At 48.2% G+C, this 14,336-nt stretch overlaps 2 protein-coding genes and 1 pseudogene across 4 annotated transcripts; all 3 read left to right on the top strand.

Annotated features, from left to right (window-relative positions):
• Positions 1 to 179: 179 nt before the first annotated feature.
• LOC121491819 lies at positions 180 to 2,199 on the top strand (annotated as a pseudogene).
• Positions 2,200 to 2,584: 385 nt separating this feature from the next.
• On the top strand, positions 2,585 to 11,156 carry BNIPL (BCL2 interacting protein like). 3 transcript variants are annotated; one of them, XM_041755649.1, is made up of 10 exons: positions 2,585 to 3,083; positions 4,069 to 4,164; positions 4,823 to 4,887; positions 5,742 to 5,966; positions 8,546 to 8,728; positions 8,948 to 9,050; positions 9,216 to 9,347; positions 10,209 to 10,295; positions 10,482 to 10,580; positions 11,027 to 11,156. In XM_041755649.1, the coding sequence occupies exons 1-10, from the start codon at positions 3,040 to 3,042 to the stop codon at positions 11,070 to 11,072; spliced, it is 1,080 nt and encodes a 359-aa protein (XP_041611583.1). In that variant the 5' UTR covers positions 2,585 to 3,039; the 3' UTR covers positions 11,073 to 11,156. The 3 variants fall into 3 exon arrangements, with proteins under 3 accessions (XP_041611583.1, XP_041611584.1, XP_041611586.1); XM_041755650.1 differs by lacking the exon at positions 4,069 to 4,164; XM_041755652.1 differs by lacking the exons at positions 2,585 to 3,083; positions 4,069 to 4,164 and adding an exon at positions 4,342 to 4,480.
• A 764-nt stretch (positions 11,157 to 11,920) lies between these two features.
• C5H1orf56 (chromosome 5 C1orf56 homolog) lies at positions 11,921 to 13,928 on the top strand. The gene is made up of 2 exons (XM_041755653.1): positions 11,921 to 12,943; positions 13,788 to 13,928. The coding sequence occupies exons 1-2, from the start codon at positions 11,921 to 11,923 to the stop codon at positions 13,806 to 13,808; spliced, it is 1,044 nt and encodes a 347-aa protein (XP_041611587.1). The 3' UTR covers positions 13,809 to 13,928.
• Positions 13,929 to 14,336: the final 408 nt, after the last annotated feature.

The following is a 14,336-nucleotide window of genomic DNA, read 5'->3' as shown; positions in this document are numbered from 1 at the left end:
CGCCTGGAAGCGTAGTGGCTGAGCGTCTGCGTTTGGCTCAGGTCATGATCCTACATACTTGAGATCAAGTCCCACATCAGGAAGGCCGTCCCCACAGGAGCACTGCTCTCCCTCTGCCTATGTCTCTGCCGCTCTCTTTCTCTTCATGAATAATAATCAAATCTTTATAAATAAATGACATGTTGTGTAAAATATATGTTTCTTGTTAAAAGAAGCCCCATCTAACTTAGAAACCACAGCTGTTTGCTTCCCACCTTATGTAACCATCCACCCCATCTTGTCTCCCTTTAGATCTGTGGATTCTGGAACGCTCTCACTCTCCTGTCCCTGAAGGCTGACCCCTGCCCCAAGCACCCACCCTCACCTCCAAGCCTATCTTCAGGGCAACACCCAGGTCTCTCGGAAGAAACTTCTGCCTCTGCTCCAGGAGGCCCTGTCAGCATATTTTGACTCCATGAAGATCCCTTCAGGGCAGCCTGAGACAGAGGGTGTGAGTAGGGAGCAGGCAGACAAGGAATTGGACAGGGCAGGTAACTCCCTGGTACCTGGACTGAGTCAAGATGAGGAGGAGCCTCCACTGCCCCCCACGCCCATGAACAGCTTGGTGGATGAGTGCCCTCTGGATCAGGGGCTGCCTAAACTCTCAGCTGAAGTCATCTTTGAGAAGTGCAGTCAGATCTCTCTATCACAGTCGACTGCTGCCTCCCTGTCCAAGAAGTGACTGCTGGGAGGGGACGGGATGGTGAGAGAGGTTGCTCCGAACCACTTGAAATGCATGTTTTGAGATGTACTGGCAGTCCCATCTTCATTGCTCTAGGATCTGGTGTACTGTGTTCACGTACTGGGGAGAAGAAAGAAGTGAAAGAAAACAGCTGCTTCAGGGATGGCTTCCTGCCTTTCCCCCAGATCTCTACCAATCAGACAAATTGTATTATTTAATTTAATTCTTCAAATCTGCACTGACTCTCCTTTGTTTCATTTACCAGAGGTACAATGTGATACCACAGAGTTCCAGCAGAGCAGCACAAAAAGGTGTACCCCAGAAGTGCCCTCAATAAGGGTCTGTAACAGAACCAGCATTTCGCATGGAACCAAATATTCATTGTGTCCATGTGTTCATTTATGCTCATATTGATTCAGGTATTTATTGAATACCTACTTTTAGCTAGATAGAAAATAAAAGTGTGCTTTGCAAACTCCTATTTCAGTTTTCAGACTTCTGCAGAATCTAGCTCCATGATTCCTCTTTCTGACCCCAGTTAGGTGATAGTATCCAAAGCTGAGATAGTTGCATTTGTATTCTGGGCTTATGACTCTTTTAAGATCCTTGCGGAGCAGTCAGAAGCCATTATCTTCTGTCCTGGTCAGCTGACCTGGCTCTCAGTTTCTTTGGATTCCTCTGTCCCAGAGCCACAGGGGTCCCAGAAAGACCCAGAAGACTCCTTGGTTCTTGAGAGTTCAGGGGACACCCAGGAAAGCCTTAAGATCACATAGGCACTCTTCTCAGCAGACAGCAGAACTGCAGTGAGAGCCCTGGCTCTGTGCCCTGCCTTTGCGGCCTGTCATTTTCTTGTCCATCTTGTTCTCTTCTTGCTCACGTTGAAAGGAAACATGAAGTTCTGATACCAACTGCCATGAACTATGTGTCTCTTGGTAAGACACTTCATTTCTCTAGGCCTCATTCACCCCATCTGTAAAACTAAGGATCTGGACTAGATGTTCTCTAGTATTCTGTGATCTGCCTCCTGTCACCATCACTTCTCTCCTTGCTTCTCTCTTTGTTTCTGTTCTCCCTGGGAATGCTCAGGGTGACTGAATTGTCTGTATTTATATGTGATTGTACCAAGGGACTCAGCCTCACGTAGCATGTACAGGGGTATGATCCGGCAGAGAGTTCCCCCACTACTTGTTCTGCATGTGTAGACTCCCTTTTCCCTTCAGACTGACCTATTCCCCCTTTTCCTACCCAACTCCATGTAAGTTGCTAGAGGTTCCACTGAACAGTAGGGTATGTGAGACAGTTTTGGCATGACGTCTTCAGTATGAGGGGGATGGTGTGACTTCACTTTGAGGGGATGATGTCTATAACCATTGGAAGGTAAAAATAGTGGTGTGATTACTGAACCAAAGGAATTTGTTTTGTAACTTGGGTACTTTATTTTGCATTTTGTTAAAGTATTAAATACATTTTTTTCCCTGTTTGGGGTCTTATTGTCTCTTTTTACAACTATAATCAGGCCTTTCCCTCTGATAATGGTTTCAGCTTCCTCAAGATTCATCTCCCTTCTTCCTGCTGTATAGAATGTCTCCCTTCATTAACTCTTTTTGAGAATGAAGAGCAACAATCTTCCATCTCTCCTCATCCTTGGCCTTTGATTTGTTTCCTCTTCCAGAACCCTCTTACTAACTGCGTTCCTAGTCTTGCTTATGCTTGAAAACATAGTCTTAAAACCAAAATGTTTTTTTACCATTGCCTTTTTTTTTTTTTTTTAAAGCAGCTTCCAGGGACACCTGGGTGGCTCAGCGGTTGAGCGTCTGACTTCTGCTCAGGGCATGAACCCGGGGACCTGGGATCAAGTCCCACATCAGGCTCCCTGCAAGGAGCCTGCTTCTCCCTTTTCCTACGTCTCTGCTTCTCTCTCTCTCTCTGTCTCTCATGAATAAATAAATACAATCCTTAAAAGACTTTTTAATCAGCAGCTTCCAGGAGGTTATAAGGAGTCTGGAAGGGAAAACAAATTGCCTTCCTCGATTCCCCCAAAACTAGCCACTTTAAAAAATGTCCTCTCCTCCCTAAAACCGCCCCCACATAGGCAGGGTTTTTGTTTTGGGCAAACCTCCTCCTAGGGAAGGGAAGGGAAGGGAGGTGGTAAAACCTGTTTGGAGGTAAGGTTACCTCCCTTCCACACCTCCCACCTCCTTGGAGGCAAGAGCAACAACAGTGAGACACAGAAAAAGGATACAGAAGTGCTTAGGAGCTGGGACAACCAGCTCCCGGAGAGCTGCAAGTGTTTAAGGGAGCTGGGAAGACCTGTGAAGATGGGAACCACACAAGAGGCAGGAGAGAAGACGTTAGATCTTGGGTAAGTAAGATCTGGCTTATTTGGTTGGAAACAAGCAATGAATAGTCTTGAGGGACTTTCTTACCATCCAGCTCTGACCAGAGCAAATCTTGGCTTCCTGGAAGAGACATGACTGAAAGAATGAATTTGCAGAGAAGGGTTAGGGTGGCTTTAGGTAGGAAAAGGGGACCTGGGGATTTCAGGAAAATTCCCTATTGTTTTTATTTTTAAAAATATATTTTATTTATTTATTCATGAGAATACACAGAGAGGAGAGAGAGAGAGGCAGAGACACAGGCAGAGGGAGAAGCAGGCTCCATGCAGGGAGCCTGACGACTCAATCCAGGGTCTCCAGGATCACACCCTGGGCTGCAAGGCGGCGCTAAACCACTGAGCCACCGGGACTGCCCTCCCTATTGTTTTTAAAGGAAGTTTCTCTATTTTGTGTCTGATAAAGTTGTGCCTACTGTCTGTTTTCTAACACCCACTCCCCAGAATGGCCCTCAGGAAATTTAGGTACCCTTCCCAACAAATCCCTCTTCCTCCTTACCCTCTTCCCCCACCTCCTCCACCTCTGCCATGGATTCCCCTGACCACTCCCAGTGTGGTGGAGGAAAGGCAGGCCTGACAAGGTGCCATCTTCCCCAACTTTGCCTGGTGATAGCTGGGCAGGTCTGTCAGGTTCCAGCCAATGTAACGTGGAATAGCTCTACTCACTCCGTGTAGGTGGAGCAACACCATAGACACAAATAGGATTAGCCTTACATTCCATCTTTCCTCTGCTGCTAAACCCCACAGTAGGGTTCATCTGCCTTCAGGAAGTGGTGGATGTGGTCGAAGTATCAAGAGACAAGAGACCTGACGTCTTTTTCAGGCCTGTGCTCTGCCCTATACCTTAATTATCATCCATTACAGTGTCTCTCCTATCTGTGATCCAGTCCCTTTAAGACTGCCCCATTTGTCTCCTGATCCTTCTGCCCCCCACCCCCTGCCCTGGGACTCTTAGGGCCATGGAGGATGTCGAAGCCCGGAAGCCAGCAGGATCCCTGAGAGTTGGGGAACTGGAGCTGAGGGAGGAGTGGCAGGATGAAGACTTCCCCAGGTGAGGAGTGTGAGGGATACTCATGAATGGAGGGCAGGGGTGATAAATTAGGACTTGAAGGAAGGAGGGGGAAAAAGAAGGCAGAGTCTAAATATACTATTTTTTTTTTAATTTTTATTTATTTATGATAGTCACACACACAGAGAGAGAGAGAGGCAGAGACACAGGCAGAGGGAGAAGCAGGCTCCATGCACCGGGAGCCCGACGTGGGACTCGATCCCGGGTCTCCAGGATCGCGCCCTGGGCCAAAGGCAGGCGCCAAACCGCTGCACCACCCAGGGATACCCGAAGGCAGAGTCTATAAGATAAAATTGTGGTGGGTAGGGGCGCCTGGGTGGCTCAGTCAGTTAAGTGCCTGACTCTTGGTTTTGGCTCAGGTCACGATCTCAGGGTCTTGGAATGGAGAGCTGCCTTGGGTTCTGGTCAGCAGGGAGTCTGCCTCCCCTCTCCCCCTCTCTCTTCCTCTGCCCCCTGCCTCCACCTACCCTACTGCCCTCCCCCCCCCACACACACACTCCTGCACTCTTTCTCTCTCTCGAATAAATAAATCTTTAAAAAAAACAACAACACATGACAGGGCAAGAGGATTGATAAATTGATACCTGGCTTAATGCATTTAACCTGCATTTCTGTCTCCCTTGAAATTTTTCCCCTCTAGATTTCTTCCTGAAGAAGCAGATCCCTCTGAAGATCCTGACAATCCTGAGAGAGATTCACAGGCAGGTAGGTAAATTAGAATCTAGGCCTCAAGTTTTTTATTGTAAGCCAGTGAAGGGCTGTGCCACCCACACCCCTTTTTGGTTCCACTGCTCTTTTTTTTTTTTTTTTTTTTTTTAAGATTTTATTTATTTATTCATGAGAGACACAGAGGGAGAGAGAGGCAGAGACACCGGCAGAGGGAGAAGCAGGCTCCGTCCGTGCAGGGAACCCGATGTGGGACTCAATCCCGGGACTGCAGTATCACGCCCTGGGTGGAAGGCAGGCGCCAAACCGCTGAGCCACTCAGGGATCCCTCCACTGATCTTTTCCTAAATATTCCCTGTGTAAGTTCTTCTTTAGAATTTGCCCCATAGGGTGCCTGGGTGGCTCAGTTGGTTAAGTGTCTGCCTTCTGCTCAGGTCATGTTGCTGGGGTCCTGGGATTGAGCCCCACATCGGGCTCTCTACTCAGCAAGAAGCCTGCTTCTCCCTCTCCCTCTCTGTCCTTCCCCCCTACTCGTTCTCTCTATCTCAAGTAGGTAAATAAAATATTTTTTAATTAAAAAAATAATAATTCGCCCCATAGAGGTGCCTGGGTGGCTCAGTTGGTTAAGCATCTACCTTCAGCTCAGGTCGTGATCCCAGGGTCCTGGGATCAAGTCCAGCATCGGGGGTCCCCGCTCAGCAGGAAGTCTGCTTCTCCCCTTCCCTCTCCCCGTCCCTCTCTTTCTCCCTTAGTTTCTCTCTCTCTCTCTTAAATAAATAAATAAAATTTAAAAAATTGACCCTATATCATCACTACCATTTGCAGGTATTCCAACCTCCCCTGCCAACACACTTATACTTTTTCTATTCTTTTCTCCTCTCTCCCAACTCCAGGTACTCCCAGCACTTTAGCCCTGTGTGGCCCACGCCCCATGCGTAAACGTCTTTCTGCCCCGGAGTTGAGACTGAATCTGACTAAGGGGACTGGAGGCGATGGAACTTGTCCCACTCACTCAGTACCTTCCTCTCCTGATGGCAGTTCTGACCTGGAGGTGGATGAATTGGAGACACCTTCAGACTCGGAGCAGCTGGACAGTGGACATGAATTTGAATGGGAAGGTGGGAAAGAAACCTGAGGCCTGAGCTGGTAAAAGCAGAAGCTAGATTTAAAGAAGCTCAGGGTGGATTTAAGGAGACTAAAGTTAGAAACAAGGTGGGGTCCAAGTGGTAAAAGTTAGCAAAATTAATTTCCTCAGAATGGAAAGGTAGAGCCTGTAGATCCAACGTGAGAGTAGTCAATAGAGGGGTGGGGAGGTGCCAAAAACAAACAAATTTTCCTTTGTTTATTAAGGAAAATTTTATTGAGTGCTACATGCTATTACTGAATGAGAACCAAGTTATAAAGAAGAATAAGATAGTCCTACCCTCAGGGAGTTCCCTGTTTAATAAGAAATTAACACATATACAAATAAGTATGGTTAAAATGACAGTCTACATATGTATAGGGTATGGTCAGCAGTGATAAGGACAAGGTCAGTTCCTGCTGAGAGGTGTTAGGAAACACTTTACAGAAGAGGTGATTCTGAGCTGGTCTTTATCAGGTAGCTGGGGAGGCATCATAGGTAGAAGAAACAACTTGGGTAGGAACATGGCATGTTGAAGTATCATGCTACTTCCGACACCAAATGTATGGGTTTTACCCACACCAACCAATTCTCCATTTCTCCAGACATCAACAGGGTATCCTACAGTTCATCTGTGACATTTGACTGGACATAGTACAGACCCCACAAGTTAAGGGCTCACTCACAAGATTTCCCTCAACTTCAGACACTAGTCACATGTCCAAGTTGTCATCTAAGCTTCTGAATCAGAGTGCTATGTTAAGTTTGCAGGAGTCAAATTGTGGAGGTCCTTGCCACCATACTGAGGAGTTCAGAGTTTATCCTGCAGCCAGTGAGACGTCACTGAATAATGTTGTTTTTTTTTTTAAAGATTTTATTTATTTATTCATGAGAGACATAGAGAGAAAGAGAGAGGCAGAGACACAGGCAGAGGGAGAAGCAGGCTCCCCTCAGGGAGCCCGATGTGTGACTTGATCCCGGGACTCTAGGATCACGCCCCAAGCCTAAGGCAGGCTCTAAACCGCTGAGCCACCCAGGGATCCCAACATGATCAGATTTAATGGCTCTAAAGAGGTTGGAAACAACCTAAAGGTCCGTCAGTTGAATGTTAATTCTAATATGGTACGTCCATGCAATGGAATACTAAATATTAAGCAAACTTTCTTCTTAAGTTTTTATTTTTTTTTTAAAGATTTTATTTATTCATGAGAGACACAGAGAGAGAGGCAGAGACATAGGCAGAGGGAGAAGTAGGCTCCCCTCAGGGCGCCTAATGTGGTACTCCATCCCATGACCTCGATCATGACCTGAGTGATAGGCAGACACTCAACCACTGAGCCAGCCAGGCGCCCCAAGATTTTATTTTTTAAGTAATCCCTACATCCAACAGAGGGCTCACAACCCCAAGATCAAAGATTAGAATTGCATGTTCCACCAACTGAGCCAGCCAGGTGCCCCTAGAAAACCATTTTTTAAGATGAGGCAGCTGTTTCCATTGCTATGGAAGGATCATGCAAAATTAGCAGGTATAGTATTACCATTTGAGTAAGAAAGGGTAGAAAACAAAGCTTGCTCTAGCTGTGGGGTAGGAGGTGGAATGGAGTAAACAGACTAGAGGCAGGGAAGCCAGCTAGGAGGCTAGAATGAAGTCCAGGTTAGAAATACTAAGAACCTGAATCAGGACAGTAGTAGTAGAAAGAATGATAAGACAGTATAATGGCAATAGATAGAAGAAGATCTGGGGTCCAGTTGGCTTGAGGCATGACAGAGAAGAAAATTTTGGAGGACACCAGTTTTCTTTCTCAGCCAGCTAGATGGATGGACTCATTCATCAAGAAAGGAAATATGAGAGGCACTGGTGGGGTTCAGTCAGTTAAGTGGCTGCCTTTGGCTCAGGTGGTGATCTCAGGGTCCTAGGATGTAGCCCTGCCTTGGACTCCCCTGCTTGCTGCTCCCCTCTGCCTGCCATTCCCCTTGATTGTGCTCTCTCTCCTTGGCAAATAAATAAAATCTTAAAAAAAAAAAAAAAAAAAAGGAAGAAAGAAAATGAAAGAAAGGAAGGAAATATAGGAGAGATGAAGAAAAGAATGAGTTTGAGTTACAATAGTGTCTGGTGGCTTGGAGATGATAGAAAGACACAACTAGAGATGTCCACTCTAAGCATTTAGGGACATGGGTCTGGGGTCAGGAGAGACATCTAAGTTAGAGGAGCAAATCTGGAATCATCACCTTACTGGTGGTTATTGAAGACCTGGGAACAAATGAGCTCACCCAAGGAAAAGCATGGAAAGAAAGAAAGAATCCAGAAAAAAACTAATACTAGCCAGGGCCATAGACCTACCATAGTGCAGGGTTACCTCAAGGCCAGTATCTAGTGAAAAAGTGAGGATCTTGAGTTCCAGGAAAGGGAAACTAGCAAGGCACTGGATTACTTGGACAAATTAGGGCTGGAGTCCTGGAAAAAAACTAAGGAATGAGACGTTAGAGTACTCAACTCCCAGACCCCGACAAAGTTAGAAAATCCTGAAGGTGTGTACTGTGCCTTATTGATCATCTTCCATCCCTCTCCTTCAGATGACCTACCCCAGGCAGAGGGGCTGGGGGCCAGTGAGGCAGTGGAAAGGCTGGGCCGGGCTTGTATGCGGGATGTGGCTGGAGAAGATGGTCGTCACTGGAGGGTGTTCCGAACAGGACAGAGGGAGCAGCGAGTGGACATGACTGTCATTGAACACTATAAGAAAGTCCTCTCTCATGGAGGTAATGGCTAGCATAACAGTGGGGTAACAACTGTAACTTCTAAAATAAAATGCAAAAATAAATAAATCAATAAATAAAATGCAAAAGCTGGAAACTCAGTTCCCAGGTTCAAAATCCTTTCTGTAACTTCCAGAGACCCTGAGAGTCCCTCAGCCCAAACAGATGTACCGTCTATCATATATAGTTGCTGCCTGAATGAATTTTCCCCTTGTCCTCCAGGTTACCATGGTGAGGGCCTCAATGCTGTCATTGTCTTTGCTTCCTGTTACCTCCCCAGCAGCAGCATCCCCAACTATACCTATGTCATGGAGCACCTTTTCAGGTGAGGTGGCAGCCCTGAAAGACTCCAATAGGGATGTTAGGGAGGGAAAAGTGAAAAAGGCCCCTCCTGCACCATCAGCAGCTGACTGCAGAGTCTACAGTAATGTCCCTCTCGTTCCCCACAACCCCAAGCATGTACCTTCCTTGACAGCTCTGTCTCCTCCAGGTATATGGTGGGAACTCTGGAGCTTCTGGTAGCTGAAAATTACCTGCTCGTGCACTTGAGTGGAGGCACTAGTAGGGCCCAGGTCCCGCCTCTGGGCTGGATGCGCCAGTGTTACCACACTCTGGACCGGCGGTGAGCTGCAAGGACAGCAGGGTTGAAGTTCCCTCTGCACCTTCTCTTACCCTCTTTCTGTTCTTTCCTCTTCCCTTTAGTCCCTTCCTCTTTCTCTGGTCCCTCTACCACTCTTTCCAGGCCTCTCATGTCTTCTGTACTCTCAGAGTCAGGGAAATCTGGTTTCAGATCTTGCCTCAATCATTTACCTCGGACAAGTCACTGAACATTGCTGGGACTCTGTTTCCTTCTCTGCAAACTGGCAACAATAATCCCTTTGCCACTGGGCATGTGTGAAAATCCAGTAAATTGGTGTGGCCTATTGCCTGGCACATAGAAGGTCCTCCTTCCTTTTCTCACCTCTCATGATTTAGCTTACCTCCCAGGCAGCCATGGTCTGCTTCGCTTTGCCTTCATCCCTGACCCATATGGCTTTGTGTTCCGCAATGTTCCTTCTCCCCTTTTCGTTCCCACTTATTCCTTTTGCTCACTTTTCTTCCTCTTTCTTTTTTGTTTCTCCTCACTGGTCTCCCTCCATGTGGAGTTTTATCCATTGTCCCAGTCATGGGAGGCCTGGGAAAGGGGGAATAGCCAAAAACTTATATGAGAGTAGGGTACAGGAGGGAGATGGTGCAAAGGGATTCTGACAAGGGAGTTGCCTGAAAATGAGGAGCATGAAAGGCTAAATGTGATGGGTGGAGCTCAGATTACAAGCCAAGAAGTGGGGACTAGACCAATTGCCAGAGAAATCTAGAAACTTGGAGAAGTGAGGGAAGTTAAAGCACAGACAATAGCTCCACCTAATCTTCTGACATGAAGATGGAAAAAGAAAAAAAAAAAAAGATGGTAGAAGAAAAGAATGATATCATTCCTATTCTTCAGGCTCCGGAAAAACCTGCGTGCCCTGGTGGTTGTCCACGCCACGTGGTATGTGAAGGCATTCCTGGCACTGCTTCGGCCCTTCATCAGGTACCAGCTCTGGGGACAAGGACCTCCCTTTCCCCATTTTCAAAATCAAGATTAAGCAGCTCTGGCCTCACCGTGGCTCTTTCTAGCCGTAACCCATTGCTCTACTTGTCACGTTTCCCTTCATAAGGATCTCCAGGAACCCTCTTCCCAGTACAACACACAACTTGGTTTATCCTCTCTTTTCAGTTCCAAGTTTACACGAAAGATCCGTTTTCTGAACAGCCTGGGAGAGCTGGCCCAACTCATCTCCTTGGATCAGGTTCACATCCCTGAAGCTGTCAGACAGTGAGTCCCGAGACTAAGTTTGGGGTGGGATGTATAAAGCCAGTTCCTACTTTCTTAATGCTTTGGGAGAGATGCAGAGGAACTCAAAGATAGAGGCCCTGCTTCTAGATGCTTTGATGTATCTGGGAAAACTGCACCCACCCAGAGAAGTTAAGGCCTGTATCCAACAAGAACAAATGAAAAAATTAAAAGTGCTGAGGCATCAGAGAACAAAGGAATATTCACAGCACAGAATTTAGAGATTGAGATGAGCCATGGAAATCCAGAAGGGCAGTAAAGAGGAGAAAGTACTCAGTGGGGTGGTACTAGGGGACAAAGAAGCCTGATCGCCACCAGCTCAAGCACCCAATCTTCTCCCTCTTAACAGTTCTCTGCCTTCTCTCCCCAAACCAGTGAGTAAAACCCAGGTCCTGCTCCTGTGCCACTTTTTTATCGTTCTCTCCTAGGCTGGACCGGGTCTCCGTGGCTCAGGAGGGACATAGTGGGCCTTAGAACCAAGCAAAAGAAACTGATCTGCCTGCACCCTAACCCTGAAACATCTGGGCTCTTCCCTAAAGTAAAGCATCCTCCACCCCCGTACCACCGGACCTTCACATCTCACTGGGGTTTCATTCCTCTCATGACCTTGTCTTCAAATCAGGACTCCAAAGGTCCAGAAGGTGACCTGCAGGCTGACCAGCATCTCAGCTGTAGGGGCACATGTAGTGGCATCTTGTGTGTGAGAGGACCAGGCTATGGCTCTCAGTCCTGCTTCAGCCTCAGCCCCTTGGCCCAGATACCTGCATCTCTGAGTGTCATTGTCCTCCCCTGTGAATGAAGGTGCCCAGACCCTCTTGCCCTGGGGCACTCTACCAGTCTGTGAAACTCCGCCAGAGGGGAGGGGAGGGCAGGGCTCGACTGACCGCAGCCAGCCTGCCGTTTGGGAACCAAGACTCACTCCCTAAATCTTGGAAGAGCTGCCCTTTCCTTCTCTGTCACGTCTGCTGGCGTGAACCTGGGAAGGGATGCTTTTCAAACTTGTCCTTTTGTCCTCTTTAGCAAATTCAATCTATAGCGGTTAATAAACTGCCCTGCTCGATTTCAGCTCCGCTCCGAGGAGATGCACTGTTTGCCCAGGGGCTCCGTGTTGTGGCCGCAGAGGTTCCTGGGCTGGAGAGCTGGGCCCTGGGGCGGCTCCGACAGGGCCTGGGGGAGGGGCGCGGCGCGCGCGGGACTCCCTCCCCCAGTCCGCGGGCCTCGGTTCAAACGCCCCGCCCGGGTCGAGAGTGGCCGCGAGGAAGAGGAGTAGGAGCCCGGCCTCCCTCACTGGCCTCCGTCTCAGCGGCACACCGCCCGGCCCCATGGTCCCCGCCGCCGGCGCGTTTCTCTGGGTCCTGCTGCTGAGTCTGGGGCCCCGGGCGGCGGGGGCCCAGGGCTTGACCTCCACCGAGACGCAGCGGGTCCGCTTCGGGGTCCCCATGTCCCGCAACTACCGGACCACCCTCCGGAGCGGCGGGCCCAAGAGGATGAAAGTAACAATGGAGGATGAGGATGATGTCGGGGCCAGTGTGGACCGCCTGGCCGGCCCGGCTGCCGCGGAGCTCCTGGCCTCCACAGTGGCCACGGGCGTCAGCAAGTCGATAGTGTCGTCGTCCGAGGAGGATGAGTCTTTGGAAGAGGGGGTTGTGATTAACGCCAGAAGGAATAACATCACAGGAAAAGCTTTCAGCAGGACAACGAGGATGCCCAGCTCCAGGTTTAAAGCAAACACCCAGGAGCCTGAGATCAGGCTGTCTACAGACGTGCCGGCCAACACCTGGCAGCCCACTGGGGACATGGCTCACCCCGACAGTACCATGAGCCGGTGGTCCACGGCAGGGTCCACCCCAAACCGCTGGATACCGGCCACGCACACGGCCATGCCGCCTCCCGAGGACGTGCACCTGGTCCTGATGCCCTGGGGCCCGTGGCACTGCCACTGCAGGTCAGGTACCATGAGTCGGACCCGGGCAGGGAAGCTGCACGGCCTTTCAGGGCGCCTTCGAGTTGGGGCGCTGAGCCAGCTCCGCACGGAGCACCGGCCTTGTACCTACCAGAAATGTCCCTGCAATCGGCTTCGGGAGGAGTGCCCTCTGGACGCCGATCTCTGCTCTGACAGCAGCTGCACCTCTCAGACCACCACCACCACCAGCACCACCACCACCAGCACCACCACCACTTCCCTGCCCCCCCTCAGCTCTAGGATCAGACCCACCCCCTTCCTTTTCTTTGGCCCCAGCCCCAGCCCCAGCCCCAGTCCAGCTCTTGCTTTTTGGAGACGAGTCAGGATCGGGCTGGAGGATATTTGGAACAGTCTGTCTTCAGTGTTCACAGAGATGCAACCAGTAAGTGTTTGGTGATAGCCAGGATGTGTTGATGAAAAGTCCTGATATCCAAAATCCTGTTACTAAACCAGCCAGTATGTTGCATCAAATATTGTATGCTCACTTGATTCATAATATACTGGTTATTCACATTGTTAGCCATTGATTCCACTTATTCCTTAAGCAACTACTGGTTGATTAATGGGCAATAACTATTATTAATCATGAGAGGATTATTGACCAAACTGTGATTATAGATGTAACAATTCTTGATGCAGATAATAGGAAGGTATTAATAGTTCTCAGCTTATTAATGCAGTTTAATAGTAAGAGCCAATGTTTGAGGTGCACTTTACCTGGATCAATCCTCACAATGCTGAGGCACTATCTCCACTTTACAGATGAAGGAATGGGGTTTAAAAAGCCAGTAAATGCCAGTCACGACAGGATTGTTTGACACTAATGCCGATGCCCCTAACCACCACTATCCCAAAGAGCTCCTGGGGTTATTTCCAGCAACTTAAGAATTTTCTCCAGGAAGGATAGTCCTCTGCTTTACCAAATGAACTACCAAAAGTTCTGATTGATTTGATAAAATACTCTCAATTGACAGGATTTCAGGACCTTTGGGGGGGAGGGAAGGACAATAAAATAGTATACGTGGTCAGTCATTTTGCCAGTTTTTGTCTTTCTCCTTAGGTATCCAATACTATTATTTCAAAATGAAAAAGCAGCAGCAATAGGGGGCAGTAGTGTTGAGGGAATGAGCACTTCTGGGGAGAGGGAAATGAAGCAAGGAAGGGAAAAGAATATAGATGTAGTTATAATATTTTCCCTTTTTCTCTATTTTTGTTTCCTTACCCAGATAGAGAGAAACCGCAGGTAATGGCCACTTCATCCACAAGAGAAGGTGTCAGCATCTCAACCTTTCCACCCCTTTCAATCCCAGCACCCACTGGATATTTTTAGTACAGAAAAACAAAACTAGAAAAAATTGTTTCGTCTTGTGTCTTTTTACAGAGGTATCTGAGGGTGGAGACCAGAAATCTTTTGAATCTTAAAACTGGGGACGCCTGGGTGGCTCAGCAGTTGAGCACCTGCCTTTGAGTCAGGGGATAATCCTGGAGTTCCAGGATGGAGTCCCACATCAGGCTTCCTGCATGGAGCCTGCTTCTCCCTCTGCCTATGTCTCTGCCTCTCTCTCTGTGTCTCTCATAAAAAAAAAAAAAAAAAAAAAAAAAAAAAAGAATGAACCTTAAAACTGAACTGTGTGGCCAGCAACATTGGGCCTGATCCCTTCCTTTATCCCCCAGCATATTTTATCCACCCCCAGGATAAAATATAAGAAAATGTTGATGTTGCTCCTCTTCCTCATTTCCAAAGTTGTTTCTAAACGAGTGATTGTTTAAAGACT

This window comes from Vulpes lagopus, chromosome 5 (assembly GCF_018345385.1).
Source record: "Vulpes lagopus strain Blue_001 chromosome 5, ASM1834538v1, whole genome shotgun sequence".
In the NCBI taxonomy this organism is placed as follows: Eukaryota; Metazoa; Chordata; class Mammalia; order Carnivora; family Canidae; genus Vulpes; species Vulpes lagopus.
The sequence above is the reverse complement of the archived record's forward strand: the minus strand, read 5'-3'. Positions and strand labels throughout refer to the sequence as shown.

Bases quoted from the DNA above. Each gene is read 5' to 3' on its own strand.
- C5H1orf56 (XM_041755653.1), top strand. From the start codon at position 11,921: ATGGTCCCCGCCGCCGGCGCGTTTCTCTGGGTCCTGCTGCTGAGTCTG. The intron at 12,944-13,787 runs GTAAGTGTTTGG...TTCCTTACCCAG, and splicing joins TGTTCACAGAGATGCAACCA to ATAGAGAGAAACCGCAGGTA.
- BNIPL (XM_041755649.1), top strand. From the start codon at position 3,040: ATGGGAACCACACAAGAGGCAGGAGAGAAGACGTTAGATCTTGG. The intron at 5,967-8,545 runs GTGGGAAAGAAA...CCTCTCCTTCAG, and splicing joins ACATGAATTTGAATGGGAAG to ATGACCTACCCCAGGCAGAG. The intron at 10,581-11,026 runs GTGAGTCCCGAG...GTTCTCTCCTAG, and splicing joins ATCCCTGAAGCTGTCAGACA to GCTGGACCGGGTCTCCGTGG.